This window comes from Notolepis coatsorum (genome assembly GCF_963971535.1).
Source record: "Notolepis coatsorum genome assembly, chromosome: 1".
Classification (NCBI taxonomy): domain Eukaryota; kingdom Metazoa; phylum Chordata; class Actinopteri; order Aulopiformes; family Paralepididae; genus Notolepis; species Notolepis coatsorum.
The window spans coordinates 37,580,640-37,595,035 of record NC_140165.1 but is presented as its reverse complement, the minus strand read 5'-3'; the positions used below and the strand labels follow the sequence as shown (position 1 = coordinate 37,595,035).

At 49.7% G+C, this 14,396-nt stretch overlaps 1 protein-coding gene across 1 annotated transcript in view; it reads right to left on the bottom strand.

Annotated features, from left to right (window-relative positions):
- The window catches only part of LOC311231311 (inactive dipeptidyl peptidase 10-like), a gene marked incomplete at both ends in the record, with an annotated part of 312,294 nt that overhangs the window by 88,813 nt on the left and 209,085 nt on the right, over positions 1 to 14,396 (bottom strand). The window contains 2 exons of the mRNA XM_084317856.1: positions 5,570 to 5,837; positions 5,933 to 6,381. Coding sequence (XP_084173982.1) covers positions 5,570 to 5,837; positions 5,933 to 6,381 — 717 coding nt within the window. The remainder of the gene's footprint in view (positions 1 to 5,569; positions 5,838 to 5,932; positions 6,382 to 14,396) is intronic.

Sequence of the window (14,396 nt, the reverse complement as noted above, 5' to 3'; positions counted from 1 at the left end):
TAAGAGTTTTGTCTGTACCAACAGTAGGTGCATTTAATGTGTATGACCGTCAGTCACTTATAGACATCGGATTACGGGAAACTTACCGATTGGATTACTCACTGGATCAGCTTTCTGAACCGCAACAATGGCCTGTGGAGATTCTCAGGAAAATGGGACCAGATCCCGACCCCAGGAACAAAGGAACCAGACGGCGTGGGAAGAGAGCTGGGATCCGTAACAGGCTGAGATCCAGACGACACCGAACGCCATTACCCAGTATATTGCTAGCCAATGTACAATCAATTGACAATAAACTGGACGATATCCGAGCAAGGATTCAATACCAAAGAGACGTTAGGGACTGCAACGTTCTCTGCTTCACCGAGACTTGGCTGACGCCGGACGTCCCAGACCACGCTATCCAACCGGCCGAACACTTCTTCATCCACCGCAAGGATAGATCAGCAGAGTCCGGCAAACAATGTGGAGGAGGTATCGCCTTCATGTTTAACAACAATTGGAGCGATCCAACTAACGTGAAGGAATTATCCAACCACTGCTGCCCAGATCTGGAATATATAACCATCAAGTGTCGTCCTTTCTTCCTCCCGAGGGAGTTAACGGCGATCGTCCTGATCGGAGTGTATATTCCACCGCAAGCCAGTAACAACGTCGCGCTCTCCAGACTCCACGACGAGGTAAATAGAATACAAGCGGCAAACGTTAACGCCGCCATTTTAGTGCTGGGTGATTTCAATAGCGCCAATCTGAGAAAGGTATTACCTGACTTCTATCAGCATGTGACTTGCAACACCAGAGGCGGTAACATCCTAGATCACTGTTACACGCAATTTAAAGGTGGCTACAAGGCTCATTCTGATAGTGGCTTTGGTAAATCAGATCACGCGTCCATTTTCCTTTCACCAAAGTACAAACAGAGAATCAAAAGCACTCCTGTAGTCTCGCGAGAGGTGCAGAAATGGGATTTGACGTCAGAGGAGACGCTCCAGGCTGCGTTTGACTGCACAGACTGGAACGTGTTCCGCGACACAGATAACATTAATGTCTACACGGAGACAGTGCTGGACTATGTTTGTACTTTGGTGGAAGAAACAATCCCCACTACCGAAATGAGAGTTTACCCAAATCAAAAACCCTGGGTAGACAAATCCGTCCGTGAAGCTCTGAGAGAGCGCACCAAAGCATACAACGACAGCCTAGTGGCAGGCAACATGAATGACGACAAGGTGGCGCGATACAACGTAAGGAGGACAGTGACAGAGGCCAAACGGCGCTACAGGGATAAAATTGAACTCCAGTTTGAACAAGCTGACTCTAGAGCTATGTGGCAGGGGCTCAAAACGATGACAGACTACAAAGGCGCCTCCCTCAAACTGAACAGTGACATCTCCTTAGCAAATGACCTCAATACCTTCTATGCGAGGTTTGATGCTGGTAATAACAACACCAGCCCACAAGCCACGGCAATGGGGGGGGGGGGGGGGGGGTCTGCTGCTGACGGAGACTCAGTGTTCAGGGTAACAGAGCATGAGGTGAGGCGGACCTTTAAAAAAGTGAATATCAGGAAGGCAGCAGGTCCGGACGGCATCCCCGGCCGCGTCCTAAAAGTCTGTGCTGACCAACTAGCCCCGGTATTCACTGACATATTTAACCTGTCCTTAGAACAGGCTGTCATCCCCACCTGCCTGAAGAAGTCCACTATTATCCCTGTACCCAAAAAATCCAAGCCTGCTTGCCTCAACGACTACCGCCCTGTAGCTCTCACCTCCATAGCCATGAAGTGCTTTGAGAAGCTAGTAAAGGGCTACATCTGCTCCTCCCTCCCCATCAACATGGACCCCCTGCAATTTGCATACCGCCCCAACAGGTCCACGGAGGACGCCATAGCCCATGTGCTGCACACAGCAGCATCACACCTGGACAAGAGGCAGGGGAACTATGTGAGAATGCTATTCATCGACTACAGCTCGGCATTCAATACCATAGTCCCCTCCATACTCATAGCCAAGCTCAGGGACCTGGGCTTGAACTATGACCTCTGCCAGTGGGTCTTGGACTTCCTGACTGGCAGACCCCAGGTGGTGAGAGCAGGCAACTGCACCTCCTCATCCATCACCCTCAACATAGGGGCCCCCCAGGGCTGTGTTCTGAGTCCCCTCCTCTACTCCCTGTACACACACGACTGTGTGGCTCAGCGGAGTAGCAATACAATCATCAAATTTGCTGACGACACAGTGGTTGTGGGCCTGATCTCTGCCAACGACGAGAGGGCCTACCTGGAAGAGGTCAAGGTCCTGGCGGGATGGTGCCAGGAAAACAGCCTCTCCCTGAACGTCAGCAAAACAAAGGAGATGATTGTGGACTTCAGGAGGTCGGGGGTCAAGGACTACAGCCCCCTCAGCATCGACGGGGCACCGGTTGAGAGAGTCAACAGCTTTAAGTACCTCGGAGCCTACATATCCGAGGACTTGACATGGACCACACACATTGACAGTGTTGTGAAGAAGGCACGACAACGCCTCTACTTCCTCAGGCGCCTAAGGAAGTTCCAAGTCAGTCAGAAGATCCTTAAGAACTTCTACTCATGTACAATAGAAAGCATCTTGACTGGCAACATCACCTCCTGGTTTGGGAATAGCACTGCACAAGACCGAAGCAGACTACAAAGAGTGACACGTTCAGCCGAACGCACAATTGGAGGGGGGCTCCCCACCCTCCAGAACATTTACAACAAGCGTTGCAAGGGCAAGGCTAAGAGAATCATTAAAGACTCCAGTCACCCGAACAACTGCCTCTTTGAACTGCTGCGGTCAGGCAAGCGATACCGGAGTCTCAAGGCGAGCACAGAAAGACTCAGAAGAAGCTTCTATCCCCAGGCCATCAGACTGCTAAACGAACAATGAACACTACACAACAACAACCACCAAACGCACATAGCACACACATCCACACGCACACACTCACTTTAAACAGACACACTGTAGCACCCACTCCACACACTTTATAGCACACACCCACTTTAAACAAACACACTGTAGCACCCACTCCCCACACTTTATATTTATTGATGAAGGATTGCACTACAACTCGTACACCTTACTGTAAATTGTACCTAAACTGTACCTCATCCCATTTCTGCTTTGCACTATATAGTACTGTACATTAGTACACTGCATAGTATTGTATATTATATGGTAACTCAGAACATTGTACATATGTCTATACCGAACACTGTGACCTCATTTTCTTCTTCTAAATTACATGCTATACTATGTTATTTGATACTATCTTGTCTAGCACAGTCTCTGGAGCCTAACAGTAAGAAGCATTTTGTATGAAAGTATTCTGTACTTCTGTATGACAACTATTAAAGAAACTTGAAACTTGAACTGCAGTCCAGAGCTCCGAAGTGAACTGGGGGCCCCTGTCACTTGTGATGTCCCCCGGTGTGCCAAAACGGGCCACCCAGCAGCCGATGAAAGCCCGGGCCACCTCCGCTGCCGTAGTGGAGGACAGTGGAACAGCCTCCGGCCACCTGGTGGTCCTGTCCACCATGGTGAGGAGGTGAGTATATCCGCGGGAGGGGGGAAGGGGGCCCACCAGGTCCACATTCACGTGATCGAACCGCCTCTCCGGCACTATAAACGGTGCCAAAGGGGCCTTGGTATGGTGGTGCACCTTGGCGCGCTGGCATGCCACACATGAGCCAGCCCAGGTCCTAACATCCTTCCGGAGGCCAGGCCACATAAACTTGACCCCCACCAGCTTAGTCGAGGCCTTCACACCTGGGTGGGAAAGGCCGTGGATTGGCCAGTGGAGATGTCGCAGAGGAGAGTGGCATTAGCTGTGTCAAACACCACATCCTCCAGCTGCAGTGCAGTAGGGCCCGTCCGGTAGGCCTGAATGTCCGAGTCTGTGGCCTGGTCTGCCACCATGGCGGCATAATCGAGTCCCAAGTGGACGGACCCGATGACCGCCCTAGAGAGGCAGTCGGCGACAAAGTTGTTCTTGCCCGCCACGTGTTGAATGTCCGTGGTTAACTCGGAGATCGCCGATAGCTGCCGCTGCTGACGTCCCGACCACGGCTCCGTGGTCTTGGCCATGGAGAACGTCAGCGGCTTATGGTCCACAAAGGCAGTGAACTGGCGGCCTTCCAACAGGAATCTAAAGTGCCTAGTGGCGAGGAACAGACCCAGCAGTTCCCTGTAGAAAGTACTGTACTTACGCTCGTTGTCGCGGAGCTGTTTGCTAAAAAAGGCCAGTGGCTGCCAGGCCCCGCCCACCCACTGCTCGCACACCGCCCCCACTGCATAGTCAGAGGCGTCTGTCATGAGGGCGACCGGGGCAGTGGGAGAGGGGTGCGCCAGCAGAGCAACGTTGGCTAGCGCGGTCTTGGCAGCCCCAAAAGCACTGTCCATCCCCGAGGACCAGTCTAACTCGTCCTTGGGCACCTTGCCCCGCAGGGCCTCGTACAAGGGGCGCATGAGGTGGGCAGCATGGGGAAGGAACCGGTTGTAAAAGTTCACCATGCCCAGGAACTCCTGTAGAGACCGTACGGTGCGGGGGCGAGGAAAACTGGCAACGGCCTCCACCCTGGCGGGGAGTGGGGTGGCTCCCTGTGGAGCGACGTGGTGTCCGAGGAAGGTGATGGAGGACTGCCCGAACTGGCACTTGGTCGGGTTGACGATGAGGCCGTGTTTACTGAGCCGCTCAAACAGCTGCTGGAGGTGTGTCATGTGCTCCTCTATGGATGCACTGGCTACAAGAATGTCATCCAAATACACAAACAAAAACGGCATGTCCTGGAGCACAGAGTCCATCAGCCGCTGAAATGTCTGCGCCGCCCCCATGAGCCCGAAAGGCATTCTTAGGAACTAAAAAAGTCCAAAGGGTGTAATGACAGCTGTTTTGGGCACGTCCCGTGGATGGACCGGCACCTGGTGGTACCCGCGCACCAGGTCCACCTTGGAGAAGATGACGGCCCCCGCCAGGTGGGTAGAGAAGTCCTGTATGTGCGGGACAGGGTACCGGTCGGGGGTTGTGGCGTTATTAAGGCGACGGAAATCGCCGCAGGGGCGCCAACCCCTGCCAGCTTTTGTAACCATATGTAATGGAGAAGCCCACGAGCTGTTCGAGCGGCGCACAATGCCAAGTCGCTCCATGGTGGAAAACTCCCCCCTGGCGATTGCCAGCTTGGCTGAGTCGAGACGCCGAGCCCGGGCATAGACTGGGGGGCCTTCGGTGGTAATATGGTGTTCCACCCCGTGTTTGGCCACTGCAGATGAGAACGTGGGTGTGGTGAGGTCAGGGAACCCGGCGAGCAGGCGTTCATACGGGTCCCCGGTGGCAAGTGTGTTCAACAGGCAGAGAGCTCCGCCCCACCCCAACCGCCCCAAGTGTGCAGGGGTAAGAGGAAAAAGAGAGGGCATCGATCAAGTGACAGTTTTTCACATCTACCAACAGACTGAAGGCACAGAGGAAGTCTGCTCCCAGGAGCGGCGTGGACACCGCAGCCATCACAAAACCCCAGCCGAAACGGCGCCCCCCAAAACACACCTCCACATACTGGTGCCGTAAGTACGTATGGGCGTAACGTTCGCTGCGTCCATCTGGGGCCCGTGTCTGCCGTCCATGGTGTCCACGCCCTGTGCCGGCAAGATGCTGCGTTGTGCGCCCGAGTCCACCAGCAGCCGCCGGCCGGACAAGGAGTCAGTGATGAACAACAGCTTGCAGTCATGGCCGGCACCCACAGCCACTAATGAGCGCCGGCCCTGGCGTTTCCCTGCCCCTTGAAGCTGCATGGCTTGCGACACTGCTTGGCCCTGTCCCCAAACCTGGCATGGTAATAACAGAGCCGTCGTCGGGATGGCGTCGGGCTGTCACCGCAGCCGCGGTGTCTGTATAAACATCCAGTGGTGGGCTGAGGTGCCCTGGTGGGGCAGCAGTGCATGGACAAACTGCTGCTGCCTGTTGGCCAGGAAAACCCTGTCTGCTTCTGCAGCCAGGCCGCGATAGTCTTTGGTGGAGGAGAGGAGGGAACTGGCCAGTGCCATGCGCACAGGCACTGGAAGCTGTCGTAGAAAAATGTGCGTGAACAGAAAGGAGGGATCTGCTGATCCAGCACAGCCAGCATCTTCTCCATCAACTCTGATGGTTTGCCGTCACCGAGGCCGTTGAGGGACAGCAGGCGGTCCGCTTTCTCTAACTCTGACAGTTCATACAGCTTCAGAAGGAATGTCTTTAGCGCATTGTACTTGTCAGCTGCCGGCGGATCCTCCAACAGCATCATCGCCCGTGCCGTCGTCGAAGCACCCAACGCCGACACCACATGGAAGTATTTGGTTATGTCCTGCGTTATTCCTCTCAGCTGGAATTGGGCTTCGATGTGTTGAAACCACGGCCGGGGATTATGCTGCCAAAAGTCGGGCAACTTGACGGTCGCAGCGTAAATGTTCATATTAGCGTCGTTAGCATTTGGCGCGGGTGCTTGCGGTTGCGCGACGCCGTTGTCTTGAGACATAATGCTAATGCTAATTTAACTTTAACAAATGTTCTTCACAGGGTCACCAATGTGGCGATAAGAAAGTAGTGAGCCAGAGACGTAGGTCGAGTTGAGTACTCTACTTATCCTGCACATAGCATTTACAATAACAACAACCCGTCACCCGGAACCGGAAGTGGCATTTAACCTTTCCCCTAACTAGTACAACCCACACTCTTAAAGGCACAAGCCCACCTTGGTGAATGTCTCTTAATATAGGTCACCACAATAGTAAAAAAAAAAAGCATTATCCGGAAAATGTTGTTCCATTATCCATTCCACATATTTATAATATGATCCAACAGGTTATTACATGACCCGGCAAGTTATTACATGGAATCATGGGAAAAGGTAACAGAGAGAGAGAGAGGGAGAGAGAGAGAGAGAGAGAGAGAGAGAGAGAGAGAGAGAGAGAGAGAGAGAGAGAGAGAGAGAGAGAGAGAGAGAGAGAGAGAGAGAGAGAGAGAGAGAGAGAGAGAGAGAGAGAGAGATAGAGAGAGAGAGAGAGAGAGAGAGAGAGAGAGAGAGAGAGAGAGAGAGAGAAAGTAAAAAATATAAAAAAGCATTATCCGGAAAATGTTGTTCCATTATCCATTCCACATATTTATAATATGATCCAACAGGTTATTACATGATCCGGCAAGTTATTACATGGAATCATGGGAAAAGGTAACAGAGAGAGAGAGAGAGAGAGAGAGAGAGAGAGAGAGAGAGAGAGAGAGAGAGAGAGAGAGAGAGAGAGAGAGAGAGAGAGAGAGAGAGAGAGAGAGAGAGAGAGAGAGAGAGAGAGAGAGAGAGAGAGAGTAAAAATATAAAAAAGCATTATCCGGAAAATGTTGTTCCAGTTTTCCATTATCCATTCCACATATTTATAATATGATCCAACAGGCTCTCTGTACTGAGCTCTGTTAAGGAAGGACAGACACACTCACTGAGAAACATTGTTTTATACTGAAACCTAGGGTAAGCCATTTTAAGTTTATTAGTGAATCTTAAAAGTGAGGAATCAGCTGACTTGATTAAAGGGGCTACTACCTCCCTCCTCCCTGCCACTCTTGACACCACAATGGTCTCATACCTATATCCACAATCTGCTCCTCCAGAACAGATTCAACCCACCCACGGCAGTTTGCTAGCAACCGGCTAATCTCTCCTACCCTCCTACAGCCACTAATACACCTGTCACAGTACAGGGAGGCTTATGGAATTGTCAATCAGCAGTCAAGAAAGCTGACTTCATTACTGCCTACGCCATAGTCTAAATCTGCAGCTCCTGGCTCTAACCGAGACTTGGATAACCCCAATATCTCATCAACACCTGCAGCATTATCTACAAACTATAACTTCACTCACACACCTCGACCTTCCAGACGGGGTGGAGGCACTGGCCTCATGATATCTCCTTCATGGGCTACGAACTTAACACCACTACCAGCACTGTCACTCTCCTCTCTCGAATAGCATGCAGTAACTGTCTCTATCCTTTCAATCTCACCATTGTTACACTCTATCGCCCTCCAGGTCCGCTCGATCACTTCACAGATGAGCTGACATGCTTCTAAGCTCCTTACCGGAAGATGGTACTCCTCTCCTTCTATTGGGCGACTTCCACCTGCCTGACTCATCTCAGTCAGTCATAGTGGTCTCCCTCCTACAATCGTTTGACCTGACTCCCACTGCCATGCCTCCCACCCACAAAGCAGGCAACTCCTTGGATCTCATATTTTCCCGTAACTCCAGCATCATTAACACCACGGTAACTCCCCTACATGTATCTGACCATTCCTTCATATCCTTCTCACTAACTCTCATGCTTAACCGAAAGGTCTTCACCCCAACTCAAACGGTCTCACTCAGACGCAACCTGCTCTCCCTATCCCCCTCCACCCTCTCCTCTGACATACTATCCGCTCTACCTTTGAGTGTTACCTTCTCTGCTCTCTCCACAGAGATGGCAACCTCCACTTTCCTCTCAGCCCTTACAACCTCCTTCGACAAGCTCTGTCCCCTCGTTGAGAAACCTGCCCGCCGTTCCCCACCCAGTCCATGGCTGACAGATCCAGTGAGAGAACAAAGACAGGTCCTGAGAGCGGCTGAGAGGAAGTATAGAAAGTCACGCCTCACTGCTGACATCGACACATATCACAACCTCTTGTTAACATTCTCCAAAACCATTACTAATGCCAAAGCTTCTTTCTTTCACCATAGGATCGAGGCCTCTGCCAAGAATCTTCGCAAACTGCATGCTACCATGTCCTCCCTCCTCACTCCCCCCCCCACCCCCTCCTCCCTCATCTTTCTCTGCCGAAGACTTCGTGATCTTCTTTGAGGAAAAAGTGGAGAACATCCGCAGCGGAGAACATCCTTCTCCCAACCCCCACCCATTCCAAATGCTGAATCGAGAACCTCATCCTTCACTCTGTCATCTTTCTCTCCCATTACAGAAGCCGAGATCCTGACACTGGTAACGTCGAACCGTCCGACTACATGCCAGCTGGACCGGCTACCCTCCCCACTCCTCCAGACCATAGCACCAGACATCCTCCCATTCCTAACTGCAACCATCAACTCCTCACTCAACTCGGGGGTGGTCCCCACCTCCCTAAAACAAGCCAGAGTCACGCCGCTCATAAAAAAACCAACCCTGAACCCCACCGTCATAGGCAACTACCGTCCTGTCTCTCTTCTCTCCTTCCTTTCTAAAACACTTGAACGTGCTGTATCCAACCAACTTACTGCTTATCTCTTACAGAATGACCTCCTAGACCCTAATCAGTCTGGCTTCCGGACTGGCCACTCCACAGAAACGGCCCTCATTGCGGTCACAGAGGCACTTCACATAGCAAAAGCGAAAGGCCTCTCCTCTGTCCTGATTCTCCTAGATCTGTCTGCAGCCTTCGACACAGTCAACCATCAGATCCTCCTCGCGGCCCTCGCAGGAATGGGAGTGGCTGGCTCTGCGCTGACATGGCTGACATCATACCTCAATGACCGCTCCTACCAAGTGTCATGGAGAGGGACCCTGTCGGCCACCCGCCCCCTGCGGACGGGTGTCCCCCAGGGCTCGGTTCTAGGACCCCTTCTCTTCTCCCTCTACACTAAATCACTGGGTAACATTATCACGTCTCATGGCTTCTCCTATCATTGTTATGCCGATGATACTCAACTCTTCCTCTCCTTCCCTCCCTCAGATATCTACGTCTCTGAGCGGATCTCGGCCTGTCTGTCCGACATCTCCGCCTGGATGACGACCAACCACCTCAAACTGAACCTAAGCTAAACAGAATTGCTTCACTTGCCGGCCAAATCCTCCCCCCTGACAGACCTTTCCATCACAGTCGAGAATGCAGCTGTGACCGCGTCCCCGACCGCCAAGAACCTTGGTGTTGTCCTCGACGACCAGTTGAACTTCTCTGCTCACATCGCAGCGACAACCAGAACCTGCAGATTCCTCCTGAGCAACGTCAGAAAAATCCGCCCCTTCCTGACAAAAAAAGCCACCCAACTCCTCGTCAAATCAACAGTCATCTCCCGCCTCGACTACTGCAACGCACTGCTCGCTGGCCTCCCGGCCACTGCCACTAAGCCTCTTCAACTCATTCAGAACGCAGCGGCCCGCCTGATCTCAAACCTACCGAAGTCGGCCCATGTCACCCCACTTCTTAGGGACCTGCACTGGCTCCCCATTGCTGCACGAATCCACTTCAAGGCCCTCGACCTGGCATACCGTGCAGCAAAGGGAACCGCTCCCGCCTACCTCCGGTCAATGGTCTCTAACTACACACCCGCAAGACCCCTACACTCTGCATCTTCTGGCCGCCTCAGACCTACTCCTATCCAAGCTCCGGGAGGGTCATCAAAGAGAAGTCGCCTATTCTCAGTCCTTGCCCCACAATGGTGGAATGAACTACCCACCCCAGTTAGGACAGCCGAAACCCGTCCAATCTTTTGCCGTCGACTAAAGATGCACTTCTTCAACCATTATCTGAATAAAAAAAAATAAAAATAAAAGAAAATCTAACCCTAACTAACCTTACTGGCATGCACTTGTCCTAATAAACTAACCTACACTGTAGCACTCAACACTTTATGAACATTGTTACTCAGCTGATAGAGTTGTGCCCTTCCTGATGACTTGTCATACAGAACTTGTAAGTCGCTTTGGATAAAAGCGTCAGCTAAATGACTAAATGTAAATGTAACAGCGCCTCCTCCAAATTGAGCGGCTTCCTATAATAGCTGATACTGAGCAGTACCTGGCTAACTGCTTGGCCTTCCTTTTGGGGAGACCGGCTATTTGTAGGCCCCTCACAACCAACTTGTGCACATGCCCTAGGCTGCCAAAGATAAAAACTAGGAGTTTACATCTGTAGCCTAGCTGTGAGATGGTCTGCTGTAGCTGTTGGTATTTCAGCATTTTGGTTAGGAAGGCTTCTTCTAAGCTGTAGTCAAAAGTACAGCCAACCTCAAGAATGGACACCTCCCTAAGATGTTCATTTACCACAAATACATCAGGGGTGTTAGCTGTAATACTAGAGAACATGGAATCATCATTGCACAGGTTGAACATGCTTGGCTTCACAGTAGAATGCTTATACAGCGTGATGGAGGACCTAAAGATAAGAGAGATATCTTTCGCTATCAAATCTACTATTCTGTCATGCCTACTTATGTAGAGGCCCCTGTATACATGGCAACCATTTAAGATGTGGGACATGGTTTCAGCTATTTGGTTATTGTCATGATGAATACAGTGAGGAGCATGACTGCCTGGAAACCAGATGGAGAGATTCAGTTTAGATGGTAAGACCTGTAATCTCGCTTTCAGAGTAAAGATAACAATGCACTCATCTATGGCAACATTTTTGAACACAGAGTGAGAGACAGAATGGTCCGCAGCAGGGAGACACGCAATCTTCCCCTGCAGTCTCAACTCAGTCCATTGTTCCCGCTGTCTTTGTTGTTGTGCCCACAGGAGGCGACCTCGGGCATTAGTCAGTGGAAGTTGGTGATCCATTCCACACACAGACATAGATGCTCTGACTGAGATACTGGGGTCAGATATAGGGATGCTCGATATTGGCTTTTTTACCGATACCGATATTCCGATATTGTCCAACTCTTAATTTCCGATACCGATATCAACCGATATCAACCGATACCGATATATGCAGGGTTTCCCCGTCCAAAAAACGGAATAATTTCAGGTAACTAATAATTTCACTGGATATATATATAACAAATATTGTTACTGTTTTTTGTTTTTTTAAACCGATACCGATATTTTCCGATATCACATTTTACTGCCGATATCGGCCGATAATATCGGTCGGCCGATAATATCGGACATCCCTAGTCAGATATAATATTCTCTGAGACAGCCACTGTCTCAGAGTCACACACACACACACACACACACACACACACACACACACACACACACACACACACACACACACACACACACACACACACACACACACACACACACACAAACAACCTTTTTACGAAGGGTAAATTAAAAGTGACACATTTTGTGTGAAGTGACGTTATCGCTAATGGCTGTAAACTAAGTCGGAAAAAGGAAGTGCCGCCCACTCCAGCTCTGTATGCATTTCTCGTTAACCCGTTCACTACCACACTACCAAAGGGTTAACCCTTTCACTGCGACAATACAGAAGGTTAACCCTTTCACTGCCACACGGCAAGGGGTTAACCGTTTCACTATCACACTACATAAGGTTAACCCTTTCACCACCACAAACACACACACACACACACACACACAAATGGTTATAAACTATTGCATGTTGATAAACACACACACACTAATGGTGGTAAAAAGAGTGAAACAGAAGATGATAAACTACTTACAGTTTACGTTGTCAAAGCTCAGCAGCAGCACAGATGGTACACCGGGACCTGCAACGTGAACACAACTATTTAATCTGTACTAACACACACACACACACACACACACACACACACACACACACACACACACACACACACACACACACACACACACACACACACACACACACACGCACGCACACACACACAGGCATGCACCATTATTATGTAGATTTATGCAGGCACACACACGCATGCAGTACACACACTCATTTATTCACTGAAAAAGAAAAAATACACGTTCAATACACGTACACACACAAACACACAGACAGACACACAACTCTGACTAGTTTAGGGCAGAGAAACTTTCAGCAGACAGCATCTGAATAATGTTATATTCATGCAAGCAGCCAAATAAAACATGGCCACAAGACACTGTTCCTCACAATGTTATCTGTGTTCAACCACCACAATATGAGACAGCGCCACCACAGAGACATTCCCCAGACTAGTAATGGAAAAGTAATTATTCTATTGCACATGCACGCACACAGCTTTCCATTACCAGACTCCCCTGGCCTGCCACAACCACCAATCAGAAATATCTTTAGAGCTTTAGGATTATCCTTTCAAAAGATCATTTTTTATTTCAATGTTTTTACCACCACCAGTGTACAGTAGCTTCACTGAGCACGTACCCTTCCCCAAAACCTCCATTTGACCCATTTTATGGTGTTCCCCCTCCCACCTCCTGACTATAAAGGGGTCTCTCTCTCTCTCCATTCTCTCTCTTACTTCCTGGTGTCCTAGCTAGTAACCTGGATGGGAGCCATCCAGGCATTCTCTCTACTATTGTGTATGTATTGATCTCTCTGAGTTAATAAATTGTATTAACCCGATCCATTTGACTGAGTAAGTTATTAATATTCTCAACATGTTTGGCGTCACGAAAACTTGTCGAGAATATTAATAACTTACTCAGTCAGGTGGATCCGGTTAATACAATTTATTAACTCAGAATGAAAGCATCGATTACAAAGATGGAGAATATGGCTGGATGGTCCCCTGGCCAGTGATCAGCTTTTATCACCAGGAAGAGAGAGACCGATCCCACGGTTCAGGGGTCACTTATATACAGGAGGGGAGGGGGGGTCCCACCAGGACATGGAATTTACAAAGGGGAGGAGACAAAGACACATGTCCTTATGAGAAGACACAAGTCTTTATCTCCCACAGTTTCCTCCAGGTGCTCCCCCCCCGCCCCCCCCCCCCCCACACCATAAAGAAATGCATGTTAGGTATATTCTGCCATTGCCCTTGACCAAGGTACTGGCATTATAATTGGAATTGGTCCCCAGGCACCACATTGTGTGGCTGCCCACTACTCCTTAATTGATGGGTCAAATGCAGAGGACGGATTTCCCCCAGGGCAATGGTTCCCAAACTTTTTTTACAGTCCTGTACACCCTCAGACATTCAACCTCCCGCTGAGTAGGCCTACCCCCTCTAGCACCAGGGACAGCGCACAAAAAAGATTTGTTGCCAGCCATGTTTGTAAGCCTGCTACACTGCTATATATATATATATATATATATATATATATATATATATATATATATATATATATATATATATATATATATATATTAGAGCTGGGCCGTTAACTAGTATCGCGCAATAATATAATTAACGCATTAATCTAAAAAAAAAAAAAAAAAAAAATCCTTTTTTGTTTTAAAAAAAAAATTTTTTACCTTTATTTACCCAGGGTAGGTTCGCTGAGCACAGATGCTCTTTTTCAGGAACGCCCTGCTTCACATTCACACAGTTCCATTCACACCTGGGAGCTGCCCAGTACAACCACAGTTGACACCATTGGCCACTGAGCAACTCCACTGGAGCAGTTGATTCAAGCCATGTCACATAGTTCAAGTTTGAAATGATTCTTTCTGTTTTGCTCCTGAGAGTGTGCTAGATACTGTACTGTACTGGTAAT